General features: G+C 34.4%; 2 protein-coding genes across 3 annotated transcripts in view; both read right to left on the minus strand.

Annotated features, from left to right (window-relative positions):
* Nucleotides 1-2,967: 2,967 nt before the first annotated feature.
* Nucleotides 2,968-6,477, minus strand: cysltr2a (cysteinyl leukotriene receptor 2a). The gene is made up of 2 exons (XM_087301275.1): nt 6,190-6,477; nt 2,968-4,475 (listed from the first exon to the last, which is right to left on the minus strand). Exon 2 carries the CDS (start codon nt 4,465-4,467, stop codon nt 3,436-3,438), a length of 1,032 nt encoding a protein of 343 aa, XP_087157401.1. The 5' UTR covers nt 4,468-4,475; nt 6,190-6,477; the 3' UTR covers nt 2,968-3,435.
* A 692-nt stretch (nt 6,478-7,169) lies between these two features.
* Nucleotides 7,170-23,214, minus strand: part of rb1 (retinoblastoma 1) — a 56,618-nt gene continuing 40,573 nt past the window's right edge. The window contains exons 19-27 of one of the 2 annotated variants that reach the window (XM_087300330.1): nt 19,983-20,095; nt 16,025-16,170; nt 15,823-15,927; nt 15,090-15,203; nt 14,829-14,971; nt 13,517-13,547; nt 12,217-12,359; nt 12,056-12,136; nt 7,170-8,031 (exon numbers count right to left, since the gene is read on the minus strand). In XM_087300330.1, the coding sequence (XP_087156456.1) occupies nt 8,019-8,031; nt 12,056-12,136; nt 12,217-12,359; nt 13,517-13,547; nt 14,829-14,971; nt 15,090-15,203; nt 15,823-15,927; nt 16,025-16,170; nt 19,983-20,095 (889 nt within the window). In that variant the 3' untranslated portion in view covers nt 7,170-8,018. 2 annotated transcript variants of the gene reach the window in all.

Below are 23,214 nucleotides of genomic sequence, written 5' to 3' on the forward strand. Positions count from 1 at the left end.
AGAATTGGTGCAAACTAAATTGAAACTGCATGGTACAGGCCCCAGATCTTTAAAACTATCTTTAACATATTTGATGCTGATGTGTGTGTATACATATATACACACACATACATACTATCTTGGAAATAAGCAAGATCAATTTTATAGCCTACACATTTAAACTCATATGGAGTGTATCCTTCAATAAGTTAGGTTTAAGTACTAATATTTAAAGTTCACTCGAACATCTGATGTCACCTTATCTTTAGGCCATTCAAGATGTAGTTAGGTGATTGTTTCTATGGTAAAACACAGAGGAATTTTAAGCTATAACCTTGATCAATGTCTACCAGCATATTTAAAAAGAAAAAAACAACAATCATTTTGCTTCACGAGAGCCATGGACATTAAACATGCCTGCATTTTTGACACTCGTTCTGCTTTGCCAGAGATATGAATCACCAAACACGTCTGTAATTTTCTAGTGAAGACGTCTGGGGAGAACAAATGAACAGCATAGTTTCATTCAAAGGGGAAATCATGCATTAAAACATTTTCACTGCCAATTGTCTTGGGCGGTGAATAAATTAAAGCAAACTTTCACCTCCCTACAAAACTGGTAGAGGAACAGTCCAGCCCAGCATTGACGAAAGCAAAAATGCTTTCATTGACATTCAACTCATACGTACAGCTCTAGAATTTTATTTTATCATTTATTTCACCAAGTTTTTCAGTACCCTGAAACATTTGAAATCATTAAGATCCACAAACCAGCAATATAGTGAAATATTACAATAACTGACAGTCTACCAGTTGAAAACATTAAAATTAAAAAAGTATTAAATAATCTCATCAAAGCTGAAGTTTTGAGTAACAAAACCTCTCATAACGTTTTTCCATGGGTGATCAACTTGTTACAGCATTTACTGATCTTTGGTAATGCTAGTTTATAGTGGATTCAATAATGTTAACAAACAACATTGATTTTATAAATACAGTAGTAAATATTAAAAATAACCAGGGCTAATAATTGATGCAGATCTTTCAGTATTGTTCTTTCTTACTTCATGTTAACAAAAGAAAACCTTAATGTAACCTTTAAGTGTTACCACAACTCTTTAGGACTTCCTCTGCATGCCATTCAGTGGCTCTTTCAAAGTGGGTCAGATCAAGGTTTGCAGATACAGCAGATCAAGCTGCAGTAACTCTGATATTTTGTTTCGATTTGTGATGGGACAAGATGATTGAATTATGTTAACCAACTAGTTTTTGCAATTTTAAATGGATTGAACATAAAACAGTTAAGTAGTTGAGCTGACATTCTTCAGGGTATTCTGGTACAAAACAGAATTCATGCTTCTATTTATCACAGCACATCATCCTATTTCTAAAGCAGTAAAACATCCCCAGACCATCACTCTACTACATCCACATTTTACAGTTAGTATGTTCTTTTTCTCAAATGCAGTGTTACTTCTATGCCACAGTTAACCAGCGATCTTTCCATCTCTGTGCTTCAAGTTAGAGGGACGTGACAATACTGAAATGCCAACTAAGCTGTTCACCAATCACAACACTAGGACAGCTAATAAATCACAACGCTTTTGGTTTTTCAGAAGGAAAATGCATTTTTCAAAACACCTAGCATGAAAGCATGTTTTGTATACACAAATAATAGAACCAACACTTTTAAAGGGGACCTAATTTGCTCTTTTAAAAACTGATTTTTTATAATGCTGTATATTTCTTTTAAATGTATAAAGATAGATTTGAAAATAAAACCCATATATATATATATATATATATATATATATATATATATATATATATATATATATGCTGTATATCAGCATTGGTGGGAGGCGTGTGTTGTGTGCACTGTGTGCACTGTGTAAGGCGTGCCTTAGTGTCCCACCAGTGATGGCATACAGCCATATTGCACTGTTACGTGTGATATTGCATTTTTTTTTTTACAACAGTTCAGTTTAATTGTGTATAAAAAGAAAGTCGAACACGAGTCTAAAAACTTTTTTTGTAAGAGGAACTACTTTCTTCTGCCATTTACTCTCATCTGCAGCTGACATCAGAACAGCAGAAACCTTTACTAATTCAAAGTCATTTTTGAGCTTATATTTGAATGACTCTCTAGTGTAATGTCTAAAATGATGACAAAACAGGTGATTTTGCTGACATTTTAAGATTTTAAGGCATGAAATACCATCAATCTATAGAGATTTCCTAATATTTCTCTGTTGCAATAAAGATATCACAACAATTAACCCCAAAAAAAGCCAAAGCAGCGCAAACACTACCAGATCACTGTTGTGGTATTGTGACATTTCTTCTTTCTTTTTTTTTTTACTGAACTAATCTGCAGTAACATAAATAGGAGACTCATTAGAAACAGATGGCCAACCAAAAAGTAACATAGGGTTATACAAAGAATGTCACAAAATGATACAAGTCCCATTTAACACTCAATACACTACAATTATATGGTATAAATAGAGCACTACAACAAACAAATGAGAGAGATCGACTCAGAAAGCCACTTACCAGTTTAATAATGATGTGATCAGCTGTAGTTTAAAATTACACTGTATTTTTCCTACTCTAAAAGGCTTATTATGCAGTCTTTGTCATCATCTTGTGGATAAACAACGCCAACCGTCTTTGCTCTGCTTAATGACAGGCTAATGGCCGCAGACGAGCTTTCTCTCAGAAATTATAAATATATATTAAAAAGGCACTATCCTTATAAATAAACTACATAGTTGCAATCTAAACAACTAAATTCTCGCCTCAAAAGCACATTATGTTGTCCAACAGCAGCTATATTTGTTAAACTGTAGAGTGTCCTCTGCTTTTTGCTGTACGTGGCCAGAGTAAGAGACAAGCGTGAAGAGGCTCGACAAGCTGTTATTTGCAGAATAACGCACGGCTATCAGCCAATCAGATTCAAAAAACAGACTAAAGACTAAATAAATATATATAAATATATAAATCTTTTTATTTTACTTGTACTACAGAAGTTACTACATGACTTACTAAATAAATTAATATTACAGTTAAATATGCCAATAAAAAAAGCACTTAATCAAAATGACAAGCACTTCTATTCTACATCTGTGAAGTTGTTCTTACTGTATTTATTCATGTTTTTGGTCAGTTAAGTGCAGTTCAAGCTTATATATATATATATAGCAGTGTAAAAACCAAAGCACAATTGAATGTTTCCATTGCATTGCACTGTGGCCCATATTTCATTTCTCAAGAGAGTCGTCATCAAATTATGCTACGATGAATGCAAAATAAACCTCCCATCAACATTTGTGTGAATGCCCCGCAGACACATCCGTCAAGACGCACTCCTTTCACAGACCTATTTATGATGCCTACAGAGGAATGAGGTACTTCTAGTCTGTCCTTTGTTATTGTCCATTCTCGCATGTTTTGCTACTTCTGCAAAACATGCAACTCTTCCTGCTGTTGGTTTCTTCCTGCAGCACCAGAGCTTTTTCTTCCCCCTGTCCATCTAACAAAGGTCGACCTAGAGTTTTCCCCAACAAAGAAGAAAAGAACAGGGTCCAGACAGCTGTTTGACGTGCACAAGCAATGCGTGATGACCGCAGCCTTACGCACTGCCAATATATAGCCACACGACTCTTTGTATTCATTCATTTTGATCTGCCTCTCCGTGATCAAGAAGATAGTCCTTACTATATGATATGGTAAAAAACACACCAGAAAGATCCCAAGGCTAATGATCACCAAAGCGCAAGCCTTTTTCCTGCAAGGTCTGGTCCTACCAAGCGCAGGACTAGGCCTCAGAAGATTCTTCGCCACAAATATTGAACAAAAAATGACGATCATTAAAGGCACCACGAATCCCACCGGAAACGTGACGTTGTTGATGAGAAGCAATTTATCCACAGCGTCATGTGCGAGCTCCAAACATCGAGTGCTGCCTTCATCGTGAGATTTCTTCTTGGCAAACAACAGCGGACTGCAAGCCAATCCCATCAAGCCCCAAATGAGTCCGCAGATGATGCCAGAAACCGAGTGGGTTTGAACGCGCAGGTATAGATATGGCCACACCAATGCCAGATAACGAAAGACATTCAGAGCTACTAAGAAATACACAGAGCTGTACATGTTGAGATAATACACATATAAGATGATCTGACAGGCGATGTGACCGAACGGCCAGTGAGAGTTCAGTACGTAGTAAGTGAGCCGCAGGGGTAAAGAGCAGACCAGCATCAGGTCTGACACTAGCAGGTTCACCATTAACATGCTGACTGGAGTAAAGCTCTTCTGGCTCCTCCATTGGCTCAGGAAGACACACACGGATATAGAGTGCCCTGTGAGTCCCAGGATGAAAATCAGTATGTATGCTGTAGGATAAAACAGGCGCTTGAAGTTATCAACGTTGCTGGGGTCCAAACAGGAGGTGTTTCTGTGAAGACCTGGAAAAGATGCATTCATGTCCGTTCCTGGAGGAAGATTGGAAAGTTTGGGTGAGGGTTTATTAAATGACAAAACTGTTCTTTCAAGAATTCACGCTTAGTTATGCTTGACGCTAACAGCAGGTTTGGCATGCTGTCCCAGGAGAGAGCCCTGAGCTCAGCATTGAGTCCAGGGTTCCCGCTTGGTCAATATACATATAGACCATTTTGAGGGATGTAAACAATACCAATGCTCCCAATGTATTTCCGGTTGTACATTTTTAATTCCCATAGTTTCCAAGAATGCAAGAAGGTCCAGATATTAAAAAAATAATAGTGTTATGATAGCTGTTTTAATGTTAGGTCATGATTGAATTGATTTTTGTTATAGTTATGAAATAGTTTGACAACAAGCAGGAAATGTTTATGGGGCAAGACATTGAAATGGTCTATAAGGAGGTCCGAGATCAGGTAGGCTCCAGGTAAAGGGAGGAAAAGGAGGAGATTGGGTGGAAGGGGGGATGCACCCAAAAAGAAGATAAGGTAGTAGGACAAAATCTGTCTATTTATTGTAAGCTTGAATCAATCTGATTGGATTATTGCTGATTACAGACTAGCTGTGATCAATCATATCACATGCTCCTCTCAAAATTAGTTTGTAATCTTCACTTAAAGCGACAGTTCCGCTAAAATAAAACTTAATTTCCTTAACATTCATTTGTTCCAAACCTGTTTGAAGTTTTTTTTTTGTCCTGTTGAACAAAAGAAAACTAAAGAAAAACCGCTATTGACTTCCACTTACTATAGATGTTAATAGCTGTTCAACATTCCTCTGAAAATCTTGTTTCGTGATCAACAGAAGAATCTGATTGAACTAAAAGAGACATTTTTTTGAGCGAACTATCCTCTTTCAATACATAGATCAGACAAAAACAAGTCTATTTTTAGTTCTATTAAATTCTTCCTTCTCTTGATCTCAAAACAAGATATTCTGGGGAATGTTGAAGAAACAGACTTCAATAGTTGTAACAAAAAAGACAGTGGAAGTCAACGAAAAAATATCATAGAACTAAAAATTGTTTTCTTTGGATGAACTATTTCTTTAAGTGCATAGATCAGACAAAATAGTGACATTCTATCTGACCCAATGTTCTTTTGGAACTCAGTGTTTTTTGAAGATTGTTCCAAAACAATACTAGACTCCCACTGATTTTCATCGTATTAAAAGTGTATTTTATATAAAGCCATATAAATAATTAAATAGGTTTACTCTCATCAATTGGTCGAAGACAAGGGTTTTTATAAATTAAGTTTTGTATATTTTAATAAGCAAAAGAATACGCAAGTTGTTTTATCTCTTCATAAATATTTCTATTATGCGAAATCAAAATGACAAAAAATTGTTTGATAATTTATCTTATATTATTATTTTAGTATCTTTAACATTTAAATATAGACTGTAGGTATACTTATTAATCAATTAAAATGTGAATACAGTAGTTTGATACAGACACAAGGATGAAACATCCTGCCTTCCATTCGCAAGTTTAGACACATTTTACTTTTCTCCATTCGTTTTTGAAAACAGGCTTTTCTAGTCTGGTGTTGCTAAGAAGCCTTGTTTAAAGGAAAATCTTAAGCTTTAATATCACATTAATATCACAAAAACTCTCAAAGTCAATGGCTTTCAGCAACAAGAACTTTAAAGCAAGTTAAAGAAACATTTATGTACTTAGCAAACTTCAAAAAACAAAAAACTTACCTTTTTGTTAGTGTGAAGAAGTGAAATCAGTTCAAAAGTGCTCTCAATGTTGGCACCAGCCAAACCGGCAGAGTATTGTCAGCCACTACAGGAGGTTTGATGCAGAAAAAACATAAGCAGCAGCAGCAGCAGCAGCAGCAGGAGGAGGAGGAGAAGGACGTCCCAAAAACAACCTCCCGATCATCACTTCCATCAGTTTAAAAAGAACGGCTCATTTCCTCGTGTAAAAGCAGCAGGTGTCCTGTAACAGCACTTGCATTGTTTAATATGGCAGTTGTTTCAACTGCTTCAGATAGAAAGTGCTTTGCATAAGAAGATATACAGCACGAAAGGCAAAAGTCCAAAGACTATCTTTTAATGTAAAGTGATAAAGGTCATTTGGATGCTCTGCGCATGCATTTTTAAACCACAACACTTTAAGCAGAAGTGCATTTCTCGTCCCTCATTCATTTCCTCCTGTATTTTGTAATTCAAGCAACTTACTTGTGCTGCACTCGTTTTTTCTCTTTGATCATGAAGATGTGCTGATAACCTTTTAACAGAAGCCACTGCTGACAAAGCAGAGAATTTCTGATCGTCTATGACAGCAGCGGTACATTAAAACCATAAATGATGTTCTGGGGAATTTGAATGAACAAACGGCACTAAACATGAGCTACTGCTGTTATGTACAGACGTGTTTGAGGATTTGAGTCACCAATGTACTTAAGAACTCAAACACACTTATAAAATAAACAACTGGGATTGATGTCAACTTTAAATATGATGAAGGCTTAACGATAATGTAAATACACCTTAAATTTGTGAGCTAGATTTTCTGATAAACAACATTCCGGTGGAAAGTAAATCTGCCAAGGAGTGTGTGGAAAAGGAGTGTGATTTATCAGTAGCACCATGTGCTTTGGCTACAATCTGGACTTGTGGCAACAAGAGTCACCTTGGTCCTCAATTTAAATAAATAAAAAAAGACACATGTAATATTTCTTCAAACATGTCAGTTGTTAAACTTTTGGAGAAATACATAATTTGTCAAAAAAAAAAAAAAAGAACATTTGATGTACAACATAATTTTTTCAGGAATATTAGTAACAAAAAGTCTAAAACAAGTCCAAAAAACGGCAGCGCTGCCCAGGAAGAACGTAATAAGTCAGACATATTCATAACAATCATATTCTAAAACCCAGTAATGCTTAAACACCAACAAATTTATATAATACAAATTCTAAATAAAATCCTTTTATCACATAAAATAGTGACACGCTTCGAGAAGGCCACAAAGACAGGGTTCAAATCTACTAAATACATGATTCAAATTGATCTCAAACCCGGTTTTCCTGTACTGAAATGAGGAAAAGTTGCTCTAAAAGAAACAAAACAATAAATATCCATGACACACTGAACCCGGCACATTTGCAAACTATTGTAGATGAATTTAGAGGTATGTTTCACGTCAACTCCTAAACATCCTTCATGGATCCACGCATGCTTAAAACAAACTAAAATGAAACAACGCAGGGAAAGCATCTGTGCTGTTTCAGGAAATGCAGTGCACCATTTAAATACAAAAAAAAAATGGAAGAGTTTAAAACGTAGTAACATAAAACACCAGGGGACGTCAGGCTTTCCGCTTGATGGTGGAGTGGTTTTCCTCAGCAGTACAGTGTGGATTTATTTAGGGCTCTGGATGATCTTTATCAGACTCCTCTTTCAGTTTCTGTTCCTGCATTCGAGAACGTGTCGAGCCTGAAGAGACAACAACAAAACATTCAAGCAACCACTACATTACATCTGGGGCCTGTTTCAGTAAGGAGGTTCAAACAACTCTGAGTTTAAACTTGAACTCTGAGTTGATTTACCGAAAGATTAAAAACTCTGAGTTTTCGTATTCAGAATAGATGATCTGAGTTAGATCAATCAACTTTGAGTAGACCAACTCAGAGTTAAGCGCACGCACCGTGACTATAAAAAGGCATTATCAATGGAGCGCATTATTAATGCATACTTTTTAATTTAAAATATTAAAATATTTAAGTATAATAAAATAAGTAATATAATGTGTGATGTTTATAAAATTTTTCTAAACTTTTATACACGTTGATCAGTTTTAATAGATTTAAAAGTGCACTTGTGTGTCTGCCTTTTTATTAATCAAGTGAAAGAGGTTGATATAACATTTAGAAGGTAAGTGCTAAAAATAATTTTTTTAAAAGAATAATAATCCCTTTAATCTAGTTACAGTACATGTCAAAGGTTAAGCTAATTGTTTATAAAAAAGGACAAGCCTCGTACGTGACTTTGTTCTGTGTGTGACAAAAATGTAGGTAATATCTAAGTTTCCGAATAAAGCAGCGTTTTTATCCAATGAGTCAAAGAGAACACAATCGTCACTTCCTGATTAACTTGCGCCAAATATCAACAGTAAAAACAGAATTTACTGTGGTAGAAGAAGCTGCGTCAATAAATTATTTATTTAATAAATGTACTTGTGCCTCAGAGACAGAAGACAATGCTGACACGCAATGAACACGTGGGGCGTTTGAAGCCAGACGTGGAGATCTTGACACGCTTTAGATGCTCCAAGGTAATTAATAATATACACTAATACTGAAACAGTTAAAGCATTTTAGAATGACTAAAACAACATTTAAGACGTTCTACAGTGTACTCAGTCTGCTGGGTTGTCCATTCACACACATTTTTATCATCATCTCTAAAAAACCTTTTTTTAATGCACATACTGTAATTTGTTAAGTGCACTTAGTTTATGCACATCTTTTCTTATCAAATAAAAAGTTTAACCTACTCAGTTATGCACGTTTTATTATGCGTATTTTCAAAAGTTATGTGAATCATAACGTTTCCATCAATCATTTTTATGGGCATCTCCAAAATGAGCTCTAAAATAGATGTGTGGAAATGTAAGGCTAAGGCGAGAAATACGCTTCATCTTTAAAAAAGGGGAGGAGACTGACAGAAACTCAGAGTTTAGAGAATAAAACCTGCTCCGGACCAGGTTAGATTCACAGAGTAAGTTACCACGATAACTGACTCTGAGTTAAAGTTACCTTTCTTTCAGAAACAAGTTTGACTTACCCTGATTTCTTGAGTTTAACAAACCTGCCATTTTGAAACAGAAAACCCAGAGTTTCTCTCATTTCAGGGTTAAAATACTCTGAGTTTTCACTTAACCTGCTTTCTGAAACAGGCCCCTGATGTTCAATTATAAATATTTACGTGTACATCTTCACTTCTGTATTTTGGTATGATTGTATCAGATTGTAAATAGCCAGATTAAAAAAAAAATGGGATGCCTTTTATCACACAGCATTCAAAAAATTTCACATTCATAGAATTCATGTCTAATAAATGGCAATGTTTAATATATTACAGTACACTAAACAATAACAATGATACAAATGCTGATTATTCAATGGTTAAGATGCATAACTGCTTTGGTGCTTTACCATTTATAATGAAGTAGATGTATTACCACTAGTGGGCAGAACTACTTTAAGGCTATATTAACAGCATAAAAAAATGTTCTTATCACAACAAAATTTTGTTGAACAGTTACACCAGGGGTGCTCAACCCTGTTCCTGGAGATGGACCTTCCAGCAAAGTTCAGCTTCAACCCTGATCAAACACACCTGAACCAATTAATTAGGACCTGAACAGCACTTGATAATTACAGGCAGGTGTGTTTGAAATGGTTTGCAACTGAAATCTGCAGGAAGGTCGATCTCCAGGAACACGGTTGGTCACGCCTGAGTTACACTTACACAACTAGTCATTTGTATTTTTAATTTTTAACATTTGTAATGTGACTGATATTTTCTGTTGATTCGCAATTAGGGCTGCTCAATATGTTATTTCATCATCGATATAGCAATGTGTGCATACGCAATAGTCACATCGCCGCATCTGGAATGTGGAGTTGGGATTATTATTAATGTTGATCAGCAATAAAAAATGCTCAGTGTTTACATTTTACATTACTTTTGTTTGTTTATTAAGGGCAGGACAAAATAGCAATATGCATGAGGTGGCGTTTCTCGTAATGGCAGATCAAACATATAATTTATATTTTTAAAAGGAAGCTCTACAATATTATATTTGTGCATATAGATTAGATTAGTCTGTGCAGAAGTCAAATCTCGAGCTTATGTAACAAAATAGCTTACGATAACGGTCCAAAAACTAATACACAAAAATGTACATGTTATAGAAAAATATTAAATACAAATTTAAAAAAGGAAAAAAATTTGTAGGTTGTATTTTTTTTTTTTGCAGTATTTTGCTTGAAATTTTCATTCAATTATTTTAAAATTTCTAAATGAAATTTTTCATTAATTACTAAAATATTATTTTAATAAATATACCGGTTTAATAAATCTGTTTTGTTTAAATTAACAAAAATGCACTGCCTATATTCCCTGAGAAAATGACAAAAATATTCACTTTCAAAATGAGATTATACTAACTGAAATGATATTTATATAATTAAATATATATTAGGTATGTGAACCTACACTGGTCTCACGGTTCGGGTACTATTATTATGCCATCGATTCAGTTCAATTCACTGGGCATTGGCGATACTTTCCATAAACAATTTGATATTTTACCTGGCAGCACAATAATTCTTCTATTAAAATTTACCATTTATAAATATGTTTCTATATTATATGTAATACAATTTTGTCCTTTAATACAAGCAGTCAGATATATGTACTGTACCTTTAATTTTACTTCCTCAAAGAAAACATTTTCTGAAAGTATCAAACAAAACTGAAGTACATGCACAGAACAACATGAGCATTTATGCTAAATAAACAGCTGTAAATATTTTACCACTTGTATTTTGAGCATCGTTGTGCGAATCCTTAAACGGCTATGATTGGTCATGCGCTCAACAGAAAAGGCTGGGATTGGCAGTGCGGCTCTGGCACTGTTTAGCTGGACACTGATGTTAATTGGCCATGGCGCTCAGCTGATTTATTATAGACAGCAATGCGGCTCGCTTTGCAGACACGCTCGTGTCTGGATCCATAAGTAATGTTATTGTTGTAACAGCCGAGCGAGGAGACAAAACGTTACCTCACGAACATACCTTTCCTAGCTAGGTTCTGATGTACTTCCCTGTCAGTGAAAGACTGTCCAGCAAACTCAAAAGCAGTGAATTGTGCACAGTTATCTGCTTTTTAAGTAATTGGGAGTGTTTTAACTACTTGCAGTTGCCTCTCTCACCATAGTAAGTTCCCGCCATATAACGCATCGAAGAACAAATTTATTTTGACACCCCTAATATATATAAACAATTGAAGTCAGAATATTAGCCCCACTGTTTATTTTTTCCCCCAATTTCGGTTTAACTGAGAGATTTTTTAAACAAATTTCTAAACATAACAGTTTTAATAACTCATCTCTAATAACTGATTTTATATTTGCCATGATGACAGTAAAGAATATTTGACTAATAATTTTGACCTTAAAATGGCTTTAAAAAAATTAAAAACTGCTTTTATTTCAGCTGAAATAAAACAAATAAGACTTTCTCCAGAAGAAAGAATATTATCAGAAATAGTGTGAAAATTTCAGTGGTCTGTTAAACATCATTTGGGAAATATTTATATATGTAGCATCAAGAAAATAAAAAATGATAATAATAAAATGAAAAATAATGATAATTGTCCTTCAATTATATATCAAGAGTATCATTCTACTAAATATGATTTGCTCTATTTAGCTTTTAAGTGTTAAACCACAATCTGATGCAAAAAGAATGCTGGCATGTAAAGAAAAGAGGAAGTGTGACAGGTTTGAGTCTTTTTGCGGTTAAGGGGAAATCTAGCTTATAGTTCAGACAAAAGACAGGTGACAAAGCTTGCAGGAAACTTACTCATCTCAGCCAGCTTCTGGATCAGTGCTGACTCGCCACTGGATTTGCTAAAACACAACAAAGAGTCTTAATGATTCTCTAGAATTACACTCAGAGAAATTCAGAGTAAACTGATCATGACTCCCACCTTCCGTCTGCTTCATCTTGTCCGTCCATGTCAAAGCGCAGCCTCTTCAGGGGTTTGGGGGCGGAGCCTCCATCCAGACTCCTCTTGAGTGACCAGTCAGAGCTGCTCACCATCTGATTGATCTTCTGAAATTTGTCTGCCGACTGTTGAGATAAAGAGAGGCATTTTAATAGTAAAGCTCACACCAAGAAGGATAGATCACTGCTAACAGTATAGCATTAGCCTCAAAACCAATGCATGATGACACTTTTATGTGCCAGAGTTTTTCCGATTGTTGCCCTAAATGCTTGTAAAATCTAAATTTACAATGGTTTATCTTATAGCTCACATTTTTATTCTTACACTGAACAAGTCATCTGTTGAATACAAGTTAATCCACTCAAAACATTTTGCTGATCTTGGTGAGCGTTTGGAGTGGCAGTCTTTCACTGATGATGCTAGTTTTCTATGAGGGAATGATGTGCAAAAAGCCCTGGCCCCTATTAATATTCTGTTTCAGTTGGAAGAACATCAACATACTGAAATAAAAGTCTCAGGAACTTTTCCTCCAGAGTTTAAAGAAGGATGAATTCTGATTGGCTGTAATTGTTTTTAAATAATTCCTTTAAGACAATAATATTAAAACATATATAATAAAAAGGGAAATAACATGCCAATGCATTCACAAAAACAGTTTGTACTGACCTACATCTCTAATTAACTTCACAAAAAAAGCTATAAAATGATCTGCTTCCAAACACTACAATATGGAAACGTTACTGCACATCCTGATTCTGTTAAACTGATCAAAATGAAGAGAGTCTGAATAAAACAAGAACATCTGCTGATGGGAAAAATAATAAATCAAACCAAACAGGGAAATCATTTTCATATCCAACTGACGGATATTTCTTCTTGTTTTAAGCATAAACTCACTTATTTTGTTCAATTTGTCAGAAAAAAAATGATTAAATGTCCTAATTTTGTATCTTGGGTAAATGTTTCTTAATTTAAGGATGTGTACATAATTTAATGAAAAACAACAAAAGGAAGATGCTCATTTTTAGAGAGTGTACAACATTTATTATCAGAATTTTATGTAATATGGAATTATGTAAGCATGTAATATTATGCAAGTATGTGATTATGCAAGTACGGAATTTGTGGTTTTTAAAACCGGCAAAAACTCAGATTTTACCATTAAAATAAAACTTGACTGTTTTACTTCCTTTGAAATTTTTATCATTGTTGAAATAAGTCTTATCGTTGGTGTGAACGGGCCTTAATACTTATAAAAGAGTTTTTTAAAAAGTGCACTAACCCCAAAGGATTCGCCAATGGATATAAGAATTCTGTCCAGGATGCCATGAAAGAAAAGATACAGCACAATTAATAAAAGCACAAATGACAAAAACATTCAGCTAAAATAACAGCTAAAAAATGGTTAACCCTTGTGCACTGTTCAAATTTACCACGTTTTTTTACGTTAGGGATGAAAGCAAAAAAAGGCAGCCGGTGCATAAATACAGTCTTTTTTTTTTACTCCATGTAGTTCTGAGAGCTGAGATGCATATTTTATATATATATATATATATATATATATATATATAATTATTATTTTTTTAGATCAATTAAGGTAAGTGCGCAAAAGGTCACTCTCACACACTTACAGACACGTATACACACTTTAATTTGCTGTTATACTCCATATAACTCCATTTAAAATCCAAACTTTTTCTGCACAGGCCTTTTTAAAGGGTTAATGGTGCCAACTGATGATTAGCAGTAAAAAGGTCAAATTTAACCTTTACCCAACAGGGAAAACCACCAACAATCAAAAATGCATGATTATATGGTTTCATGCTTTTGCAATCAAAAAAGTGATTATAATAGAAGTCAATGGGGCAAAAACAGCCACCAACAGTTAATTAGTGAGAAAAAATGAAAATCAAATGCTGCACAAAACCTAACAATGCATCAACAGTGGGTTGTTACTAATCGTTCACATAATCAAGACTGTAATAAAAGGTAAAAAAATAAATAAATCAGTCCACAATTATATTTTATAATGAAAATACGTCATTTTCGTGCGTGTTTTTTTTACCAAATCAGTGACATCTTTTATTAATTTGGCAATTAAAGAGTTTAAATCCTGTAATTTTCTAAGCAATTTAGTAGTTCGATCAGGAATGATTCATGCAAACATATTTGAAAAAATATTTATCTGATGCAGTTTTACAACAGTTTTATTTAGTGGATGTTTTCATCCTGTACATAACAGAAGGGTAGAGAATTTGCTCAGAGTTAATTGTTGATTTTTTTTTTTATTTCTAAGCTTTCTCCAAAATATGTGTGAAAATAAGATTAGTCATCAAAATCATTCCATTTACTGAAACATAGAAAAATTTAATGGCAAAATTAAGACTCAAAAACACCCCAGAGTGGATGAAAACATCCCTAACAGCACATAAGGGTTAATCTCACTAATCAAAATAAAATACTACTGCAAAATACTCCATTAAAAGGCAAAAGAAAGTTACGATTCTATTTGTACAGTTAAAAAAATATGATTAGGCATATGTCCAAAATAGATATAAAATCTCTTGAATGTGATGACGGCTGTGCGCACTGACCTGCTCCGCGGGGTCATGACCAGAGGAGACACACGGCTGCTTTTCAGAGGAGACACGTAAACATTATTGCTGCCAGGAACCCGAAGGGGAGAGTTTTTATAGGGGCTGCAGGGGATGTGGGGAATGGGAGACAGAGGCGGTGGCTGAAACACAAAAACAAACATTCTCAAATCAACCAAAACAAACACTTCATTGATTGCAACATGCCTTCAGGCCAATAGGGGGCATTATAACCAAAGCAGAGGTCTGACAGAGTCTTACCCGAGGAGAGGAATACTGGAGAATGTTAGTCTTCAGCTTCTGCATGAACACCAGGTTGTAGAAGACGATGATGGAGTCGTATTGACCCTCTCTGATCAGCACACGCTTGAATGTCTGACACATGCAGAGAAATTAAAGAGAGAGAAGCCTTGACAGTTTGTTCAAGTGACTTTAGTGTAGTGCTGGTAACTGATTAATTGGGATAAATCATGTCCAAAATAAATGTGTACATTGAAATAATACATGTGTGTGCTGTATTTACACATATATACATGTATATATTAATACACACTATGAATTTGTGATACATTTAATGATTATATGTACATCCAAAATAAATGTGTGCTGTGTATGTTTACTATATGTATACATAAATACACACACATTAATGTACATATTATAGTAACACACACACACACGATTTGTGCTTTATTTAATGATTTGTGTACATCCAAAATAAACGTGTACAATGAGTGTATATATATATTAAAATGTAAATATGTGTCAATGTATGTGTGTGTGTGTGTGTGTGTGTGTGTGTGTATATATATATATATATATATATATATATATATATATATATATGCTTGTGTGTATTTATATATACATAATAAATCTACATAGTATAAAAACATATCAAGTAAACACAATGACTTAAACTGCACTACTTGATTCTAAATGTATTTGAATGATCATTTGAATCAAATCATTAAAAAAAATAAACTAGTCTTACCTCTTGATTAGTATTTGGCAGCTCTTTGTAAGCAGTCACAATAGTTTTGAAGCGCAAATCCACGTTTTTCACCTTGCATATGGCATACATGGCTGACATGATCAACTGTGATGGAAAACAGAGAGATGATCAACAAACTACAAAGCTCAAAGAACACAAATGCAGTATGTCATGATGTTTAGATTAAAAGAGCTGCTAGTACCTGATCTAAGTGTCTGTCCCGCATTAATTCATACTCGTTCTGGAGGGTGTGCTGAAGCAGAGTCCATATTATTGGCTCCATTTCTGGATGTGAGGTCAGCAGATTGGAGAACAGCATCTTCAGTCGCAGGTAGGCCATCCTGTACACTGACAAAGACAGGAAAAAAGAAACAAATGATATAAAATGAGGTTTAATATCAAAGTTTGAAATAGTATTGTGAGATTTTCTTCATTCTAAAAAGATCTGACAACATATCCAAAAAAAAAAAAAAATTATTGTCATTTAAAGCACTATTTGCCAAGTAAATGACAAATTCGTAAGGTAAAACATTGGTGTTGGGTTGTCTAAAAATGAATAGAAGCATGTCTGGAAACATTTTTGTTTATTTTTAACAGTTTTTACAACATTTTCTTTTTTATATTTAGAAGAAATATCCCCAGTAATTTATATTTGCATTTAGCAGACATTTACAAATGATGAGGCATTCAGGGATTCAACAAGACGAGCCGTGCCCAAAATAAGTGCGATGTATGGCCTGTTTCCACATTCAAAAGGTACCAAAAAGCAAACTGGACTGTACCACTTTTCGGTACCCTTTCCAAACGGTTCCTAGCACAACAAAAGAGTACCAAAAGGCAGAGCCAGGCACGCAGCTGAACGCTATTGGTTTACAGAGAAACATCACTAGCACGTACACAAGCCAAGAGAATATATAATCTAATTTCAAATGAACAATAATCTACATACAACTCTATCTACAAAGTTCTATTATTTGGTTTTTGATTGTATCATTCATTAACAGCCCAGCCATGAGAGACATTACCCTTTGGCTTTCTGGCAACAGGCTAAGCCAAAATGATGCAAATGATACGGGCAGGCTTTTAACGACTCTGCCTTTGTCTTTGTGTCATACTTTTATGCTACAGAAAACCTTTTGTTGATTCACTTGTGTGGTCAGTTGCTGAGCAGGTTTCTAACACCTATATGCCGGTGATCAGACTGACTCCAAAACTGAATGTGCATGCTTTGTTTAGCCATCTCCCCTCCTCCTAAGAACACAATATAGACATGGCAATTCTCTGTCTTAAATCAGATTTGTGATAAAACTCGTAGACTGCAGACCTCCAGTAGGCTGTTGCAGACACATGGACTTCTTAAAGGCGCTGTACAACTGCAGATTAACCAACACGTCTCAATAAAGGAATTCTGCTTGTTTTCCAGTCTCCTGGACTGGGTTCTCTTTTCTGTTCAATCATTAAATTTTTTACAACAAAAAAAAAAGCCATTTTAAATACACAGCAGAGACATTACACCGTAATAATATAAACATATAATAATGAGCTATGGTTAACCTGAGCTCAAACAAACCTTGTCGTCGTCTTGATGAACAGCCACAAAGCCAGGAAGAAGAACAGAATCTGTCGCATGTACTGTTGTTTTGTAAGAGGCCGTCTAAAAGCTTGTGTGGTTTCAATTGAATCTAGAGAGCCTTGTGCGCTCGCCGTGTGTCTATATTTGTAAAAACAAACTTGAGCTGATGATAAAAACGTGCGCATGATTATTGAAGAGCTTCTGACATCCTTTCAGAAATGGATAAAGGCTAGAATGAAACAAAGAAGCAAATGATTCTTACAACAACCTGAATCAGACTGCCATGTTTAACTATTATCATCACCTTTTGGATTATTATGAACTCGAATGATGGAATTACTTTTTAACAAGAGGTAACATGTTACATGTGCTGGTGAAGAATAAAGATGCAATGTTAGTACTGTCTGTATATGTTTCACATAGTTTATGGACCCAAATATGGCCTAAATTTTGTTTAGGGTATTTATTTTGTAACTGGTTACATATCGGAGACTGTAAGGCTCTGTGTGCGTTCATGAATATTTTAGTATTTTATATAATCAGACGTTACAGTAGGCTATTTCACATTATAATTGATCTGCAGCTATAATCAAATCCTGTTCATTGAAAGGTTACTGATAAACATTTATTTATGCATTAGTAACTGTGTATATAAAGCAGTTGTTTAGTAAAGAGTGCGAAGTGCGATATGGGAACTTCAAGCGAGAATGACGTTAACTGCAACTTTCTGTTGAACACCACGCCTACCAAATAGGCCCCATTGGTACCATTTGGCAGTGGAGACACAAGCTTGATAAAGGTGACCCATACTGTACCGAACCGTACCACTCAGTTGCATTATACGAAGGACCTTTAAGTGCTTAGAGCCCAAGAGTAAGTTTTTTTTTTTTTGCTCAAGTGCTCAGTTAATCACAGAAGAGATGTGTTTTTAGGTTGTCGTTTGACTGATATTAGTGAATCAGCAGTCTATGTGGGAATGCGAAGATCATTCCGCCAGTAAAGCACATTGAATGAAAAATTTCGGAAAGTGACACAGGGCTTACTCACACTATGCCATCCGTACCGTGCCCAGGCCCGTTTCCCGGATCGTTTGAGAAGTGTGAGTACGCTGAATCGGGCTCAAGCACGGTTCACTTGGCCGGCCCTGGCCCGGTTGTAAGAGGTGTGCCTGAGCGCGGATCACTTGAAGTAAGAATGATTAATAAATCCATATGAAACAGCCCCTTTAAAGTCACATATCGCTTTCAGTTTTGGGCTTTGGCGCGTTTTGCACTCATACACAAAACTGAAAGCGATATGTGACTTTAAAGGGGCTGTTTCATATGGATTTATTAATCATTCTTACTGTTCAGTGATCGCAAACTGCCGTAGTTTATTAAAGACGCAAACTCCTCACTGCACGTCAGCTGCGCGCCTTCAGCAGACCTCCTCATTCCTGCAGCACGAGGGCTCTATGATTGTTTATGAGCGCCAAAAGTGGCGGATCTAACCGGTGAAATATCTGACTGCGTGTCACCGCATCCCTAAGGACTGTTTGGCGAAATATTTGACTGCATGTCAATGCATAACAAATGACTGGAAGGATATAACTAGAGAAATCTCCACTGTGCTACTGGGTGAGAGCGTATGGCAAGCCGTTTTAGCATTTAAACCTTGTTCTGACTATCCATAAATATATTTAGAGGTATCTCTAATTATATTTTGACTTGTCATAATTATAATCCGACTAGTCAGATTGGAGATATCTGCAAATATATTATGACTGACTAGTCATATTCCTCCATTGACTTCCATTGAAAAATATTTGCAGATATGAGATATCTCTAAATAAGTTTTGACTAGTCACAATTGTAATTAGAGATATCTCCAAATGAATTTTGACTAGTCAAAAATCCAATTCAAGATATCTACAACTGTAATTCGACTATTAGTAAATTAATTAAAGATATCTTCAAATATATTTGTAAATATATCTAAATATGATAAATTAAAGATATCTCTAAATGTATTATGACTAGTAAAAACTCAACAAGTAACAATTGTTACTAGTCAAAATTCATTTGGAGATATCTCTAATTACAATTGTGACTAGAGATATCTGCAAATATTTTTCAGTAGAAGTCAATGGAGGAATATGACTAGTCATAATATATTTGCAGATATCTCCAATCTGATTTCGTACTAGTACAATTGTAATTGCAGATATCTCTAATTGTCATTCGGAGTAGTGGAATTATAATTATGACTAGTCAAAATATAATTAGAGATATCTCTAAATATATTTATGGAGTCAGAACAAAGATTTAAATGCTAAAAAGGCTTGCCATAGAGAGCGCTTCTCACTGAAGAGAGCAGCAGCGATGACGTAAGCGTGCTGAGGCCCGATATGATGTGAGCGCGGGCCGTCGGTGGGGACGAGAGGGGGGACAAGCGTGCTTTGGCCCGGTTCGAGGCAACTGTACCTAGTGTGAGTACGGCCTCAGAGTCTCTATGTGATGGTACCACAAGAGGGCACTCTCACGCCAACCAGAATAAAGTTTAGGAATGAAACAAAATGCATGTGAATGTAAACTACGGTTTAACCTACATTTCTTGTAGAAAAGGCTCAGTGAGTTTGAACGGGGGGCTCTGGTGCCTGGTGTGGGGGGCTCGGCCTCCATTACAGGGGGTTGACGACATGGCCGGACAGGAGAGAGATACCTGGACAAAGGTGAGAAAGTTAAATGAATTCAAATTTTTGCAATAAAAAGGTCTAAATAAAAGAGTTACCGAATGTCAGTGGTTGACCAACAAAACCGTTCATGAGTGAAGGGTTGATACTATACTTACACAACATTACTGAATTCATCTGCATTAACAACAATAAAACTAAGGCAGTAATAAATACTTAATAAATATTCAAACAATTTAGAGTCACCATTAAAATGTGATCATTTTTCAGCATCAAGACTTAATTACTTTTTTGTTTTTAGGGTCTCACACTCACACTCACACACACACACACACACACACACACACACACAAATGCAGATCTGCTGCTCAATAAGCATTAATCATCATTGAAAATAACTGTTTAAATTAGTTTTCTATTTTTGATTATTTTAACAGCATTTATTTGAAATCATAGTATATTAATTTATAACTTTAGTAATCTTTCATAAAGATCACTTTTAGTAAGCGTAATACATTCTTGTGTGATGAGACTTGTATAATTGTATATTGTTTTGTTTTTTGGGGAGTATGTTGCTGTGTTTTGCACTGTTGTTGTATTTTGCACTGTCTGGAGCCAGCACATAAGCTTTTTATTCATCATAGTACACGTGCTGCTGATGATGTGACAATAAAATTGATTTGATTCGAGACTCTTTGCTTGACAGACAATAAAATATATTTTAAGAACATGAAGCATCATAGTCATGAACAAAATAGATTATCACACTTTTTAAAAGTACAGTTCTCACTATTAATAAATCATTAACTATGTCTTTTATCTTGAACTTCTATATTGCTGCTTGTGAACAGTTATTAAGGTAGCAAATGAATATGTACTTTAGAAATACTAATAAACAGCCAATATTTTAATAAGCACTTAAACTATAGTGCTACAACTAATAGATAATATATATTATAATATGTAAACTAATATACAGTAGGCCTGCACAATATATCATTCCAGAATGATATCGCAATGTGTGCATTTGCAATAGTCGCATTGCAAAGATATGCAATGCTGAGTTTTACATATACAAAACCATCATGCAAGCACTGTTTGTTTCACTTTCATCTTAGTTTTGTTGGATTTATCTTTGCTTGTAGTTTGTTTTTTACATGTTATGCATGATTCACTCTCCTACTGAATCATCCCTGTCAATCAAAATGAATACATTGGGTAACACTATAGGGACCAATTCTCCCCAATGTCTAAATGTTTAGTATTGTACCATGAGCAAAGTCATAAGTCATAAGAAGAAATCTGCTGACATTTTTTGTTATTTATGAGCAAAAATTTTTTTTAAATCTGCAGATTTATAGAAAATAATTTTGTGAGTATCATAACTAAAATGAATAGCTAAATAAAAAAGAATAGCTTTTTAACTTTAATTTAATGTTTACAGTGCAAATCCAAAAAGATCCACTTATTTGGTAAACAAAGCAAGTCTCATATAATATATCATGTTAGAAAATAGGAATCAATTTTTTTATTATTATTTTTGTCTCTTTTTCTTTTAATCAAACAATTATTTGTATAGGTCATGTAAGGGTCATATATTAACTGAACTTCTTCTGTGGTGTGTGAGATGCTGTGCATACTAATTAGCATTTTTGCAGAAGTGCGGGTCCAAAATTAAATTCAGCTCTGCAGAAACTTCCTGTCTAAAGAAAGGTGTTAAAACTGAACAGAGCACAAAAAGTTTTATGCTTTTATTGTTGTGCAGAGAGTTCGTAAAAAAGAGGACTTATGTCTGAGGTGCGGCCAATGGAGGACTGAACAATGATTGACAAAAGACCAATTTCACTAAAAATAAATAAATAAATAAAAATAACTAAATATTCCAACAATCTATTAAAAGACAGAAAACATTACTTTACAAACTGCATTGTAAATAAATCATATAAACCTTTTTTATATTAGACAATAATATCACTGAAATTAATAAAAAACTTAATAAATATAAAGTTACAAAAGTATATAAATAGACTCGATGGGCTAAAAATCTGCAAATTTATGCGCGTGCGGATTCTGTGTGAGACTAGTCATAAGCAGAGACAACTTTATTTTTACAAAAAATATTTTCCTTCGTTTTTTTTTTTCCGGTACAAACAAAAAAAGCGCAAGCACACTTCAAGTGCTGCTCTCTTTTATTTATATATATATATATATATATATATATATATATATATATATATATATATATATATATATATATATATATATATATATATATATATATATATATATATATATACACACACACACACACATATATATATATATATATATATATACATATATATATATATATATATATATATATATATATATATATATATATATATATATAAGTATAGTATAGTATAGTATAGTAAAGTATATATATATATATATATATATATATATATATATATATATATATATATATATATATATATATATATATATATATATATATATAAATATATATATCTTATGTGATATAAGTCTTACTACAAGCAAGATACACAAATAAAGGATAAAGCTAAAACTGGAATCAAAATATTTGGCATGCAAAATCTAATAGTGACATGAACTCAAAATGTCAACTGTTTCCTATCATCACACAAATTATTAGCAAATGAAGCTGACTATAACCTTGTGGTCGGCCCCATTTTACAGAGATGTATTTGTCTTAACCACAGCCACACGCTATATGCGGAGAGTGGCCAGACCTGCGAGCTCCTGTTAACAACGTCAAAAGTTTCCAGAAGAGATTTTGGTTCCCTGTTCTGTTTGTTGCTTTGCTCTGTGCAAACACGCCATTTCATTCTCACGGAAAGGTTCCCCAAATCAGCATTAATCCTGTAGTTCTGCAATACACTCAACTATGACTAATCTGACTTTAAATTACACGGAAGCTATTTCATCAACCAGCTCTAGTGGAAAAGTTCAGTTAAAGGCCTTTTTTATATCACAGAAGTCTTTAAATACATAAAATACTGTTACGATTGACCGGGCGGATCGAGGCATAAAGTGTCACAGAAGCCGAATGTATAATGCATAATATATAATTTCAGCATGGATACCGCAATGCGCATTTCCGCAATAGTCACATTGCAGGATC

Source organism: Danio rerio, chromosome 21, assembly GCF_052040795.2.
Source record: "Danio rerio strain M-AB ecotype USA chromosome 21, GRCz13ab, whole genome shotgun sequence".
NCBI lineage: Eukaryota > Metazoa > Chordata > Actinopteri > Cypriniformes > Danionidae > Danio > Danio rerio.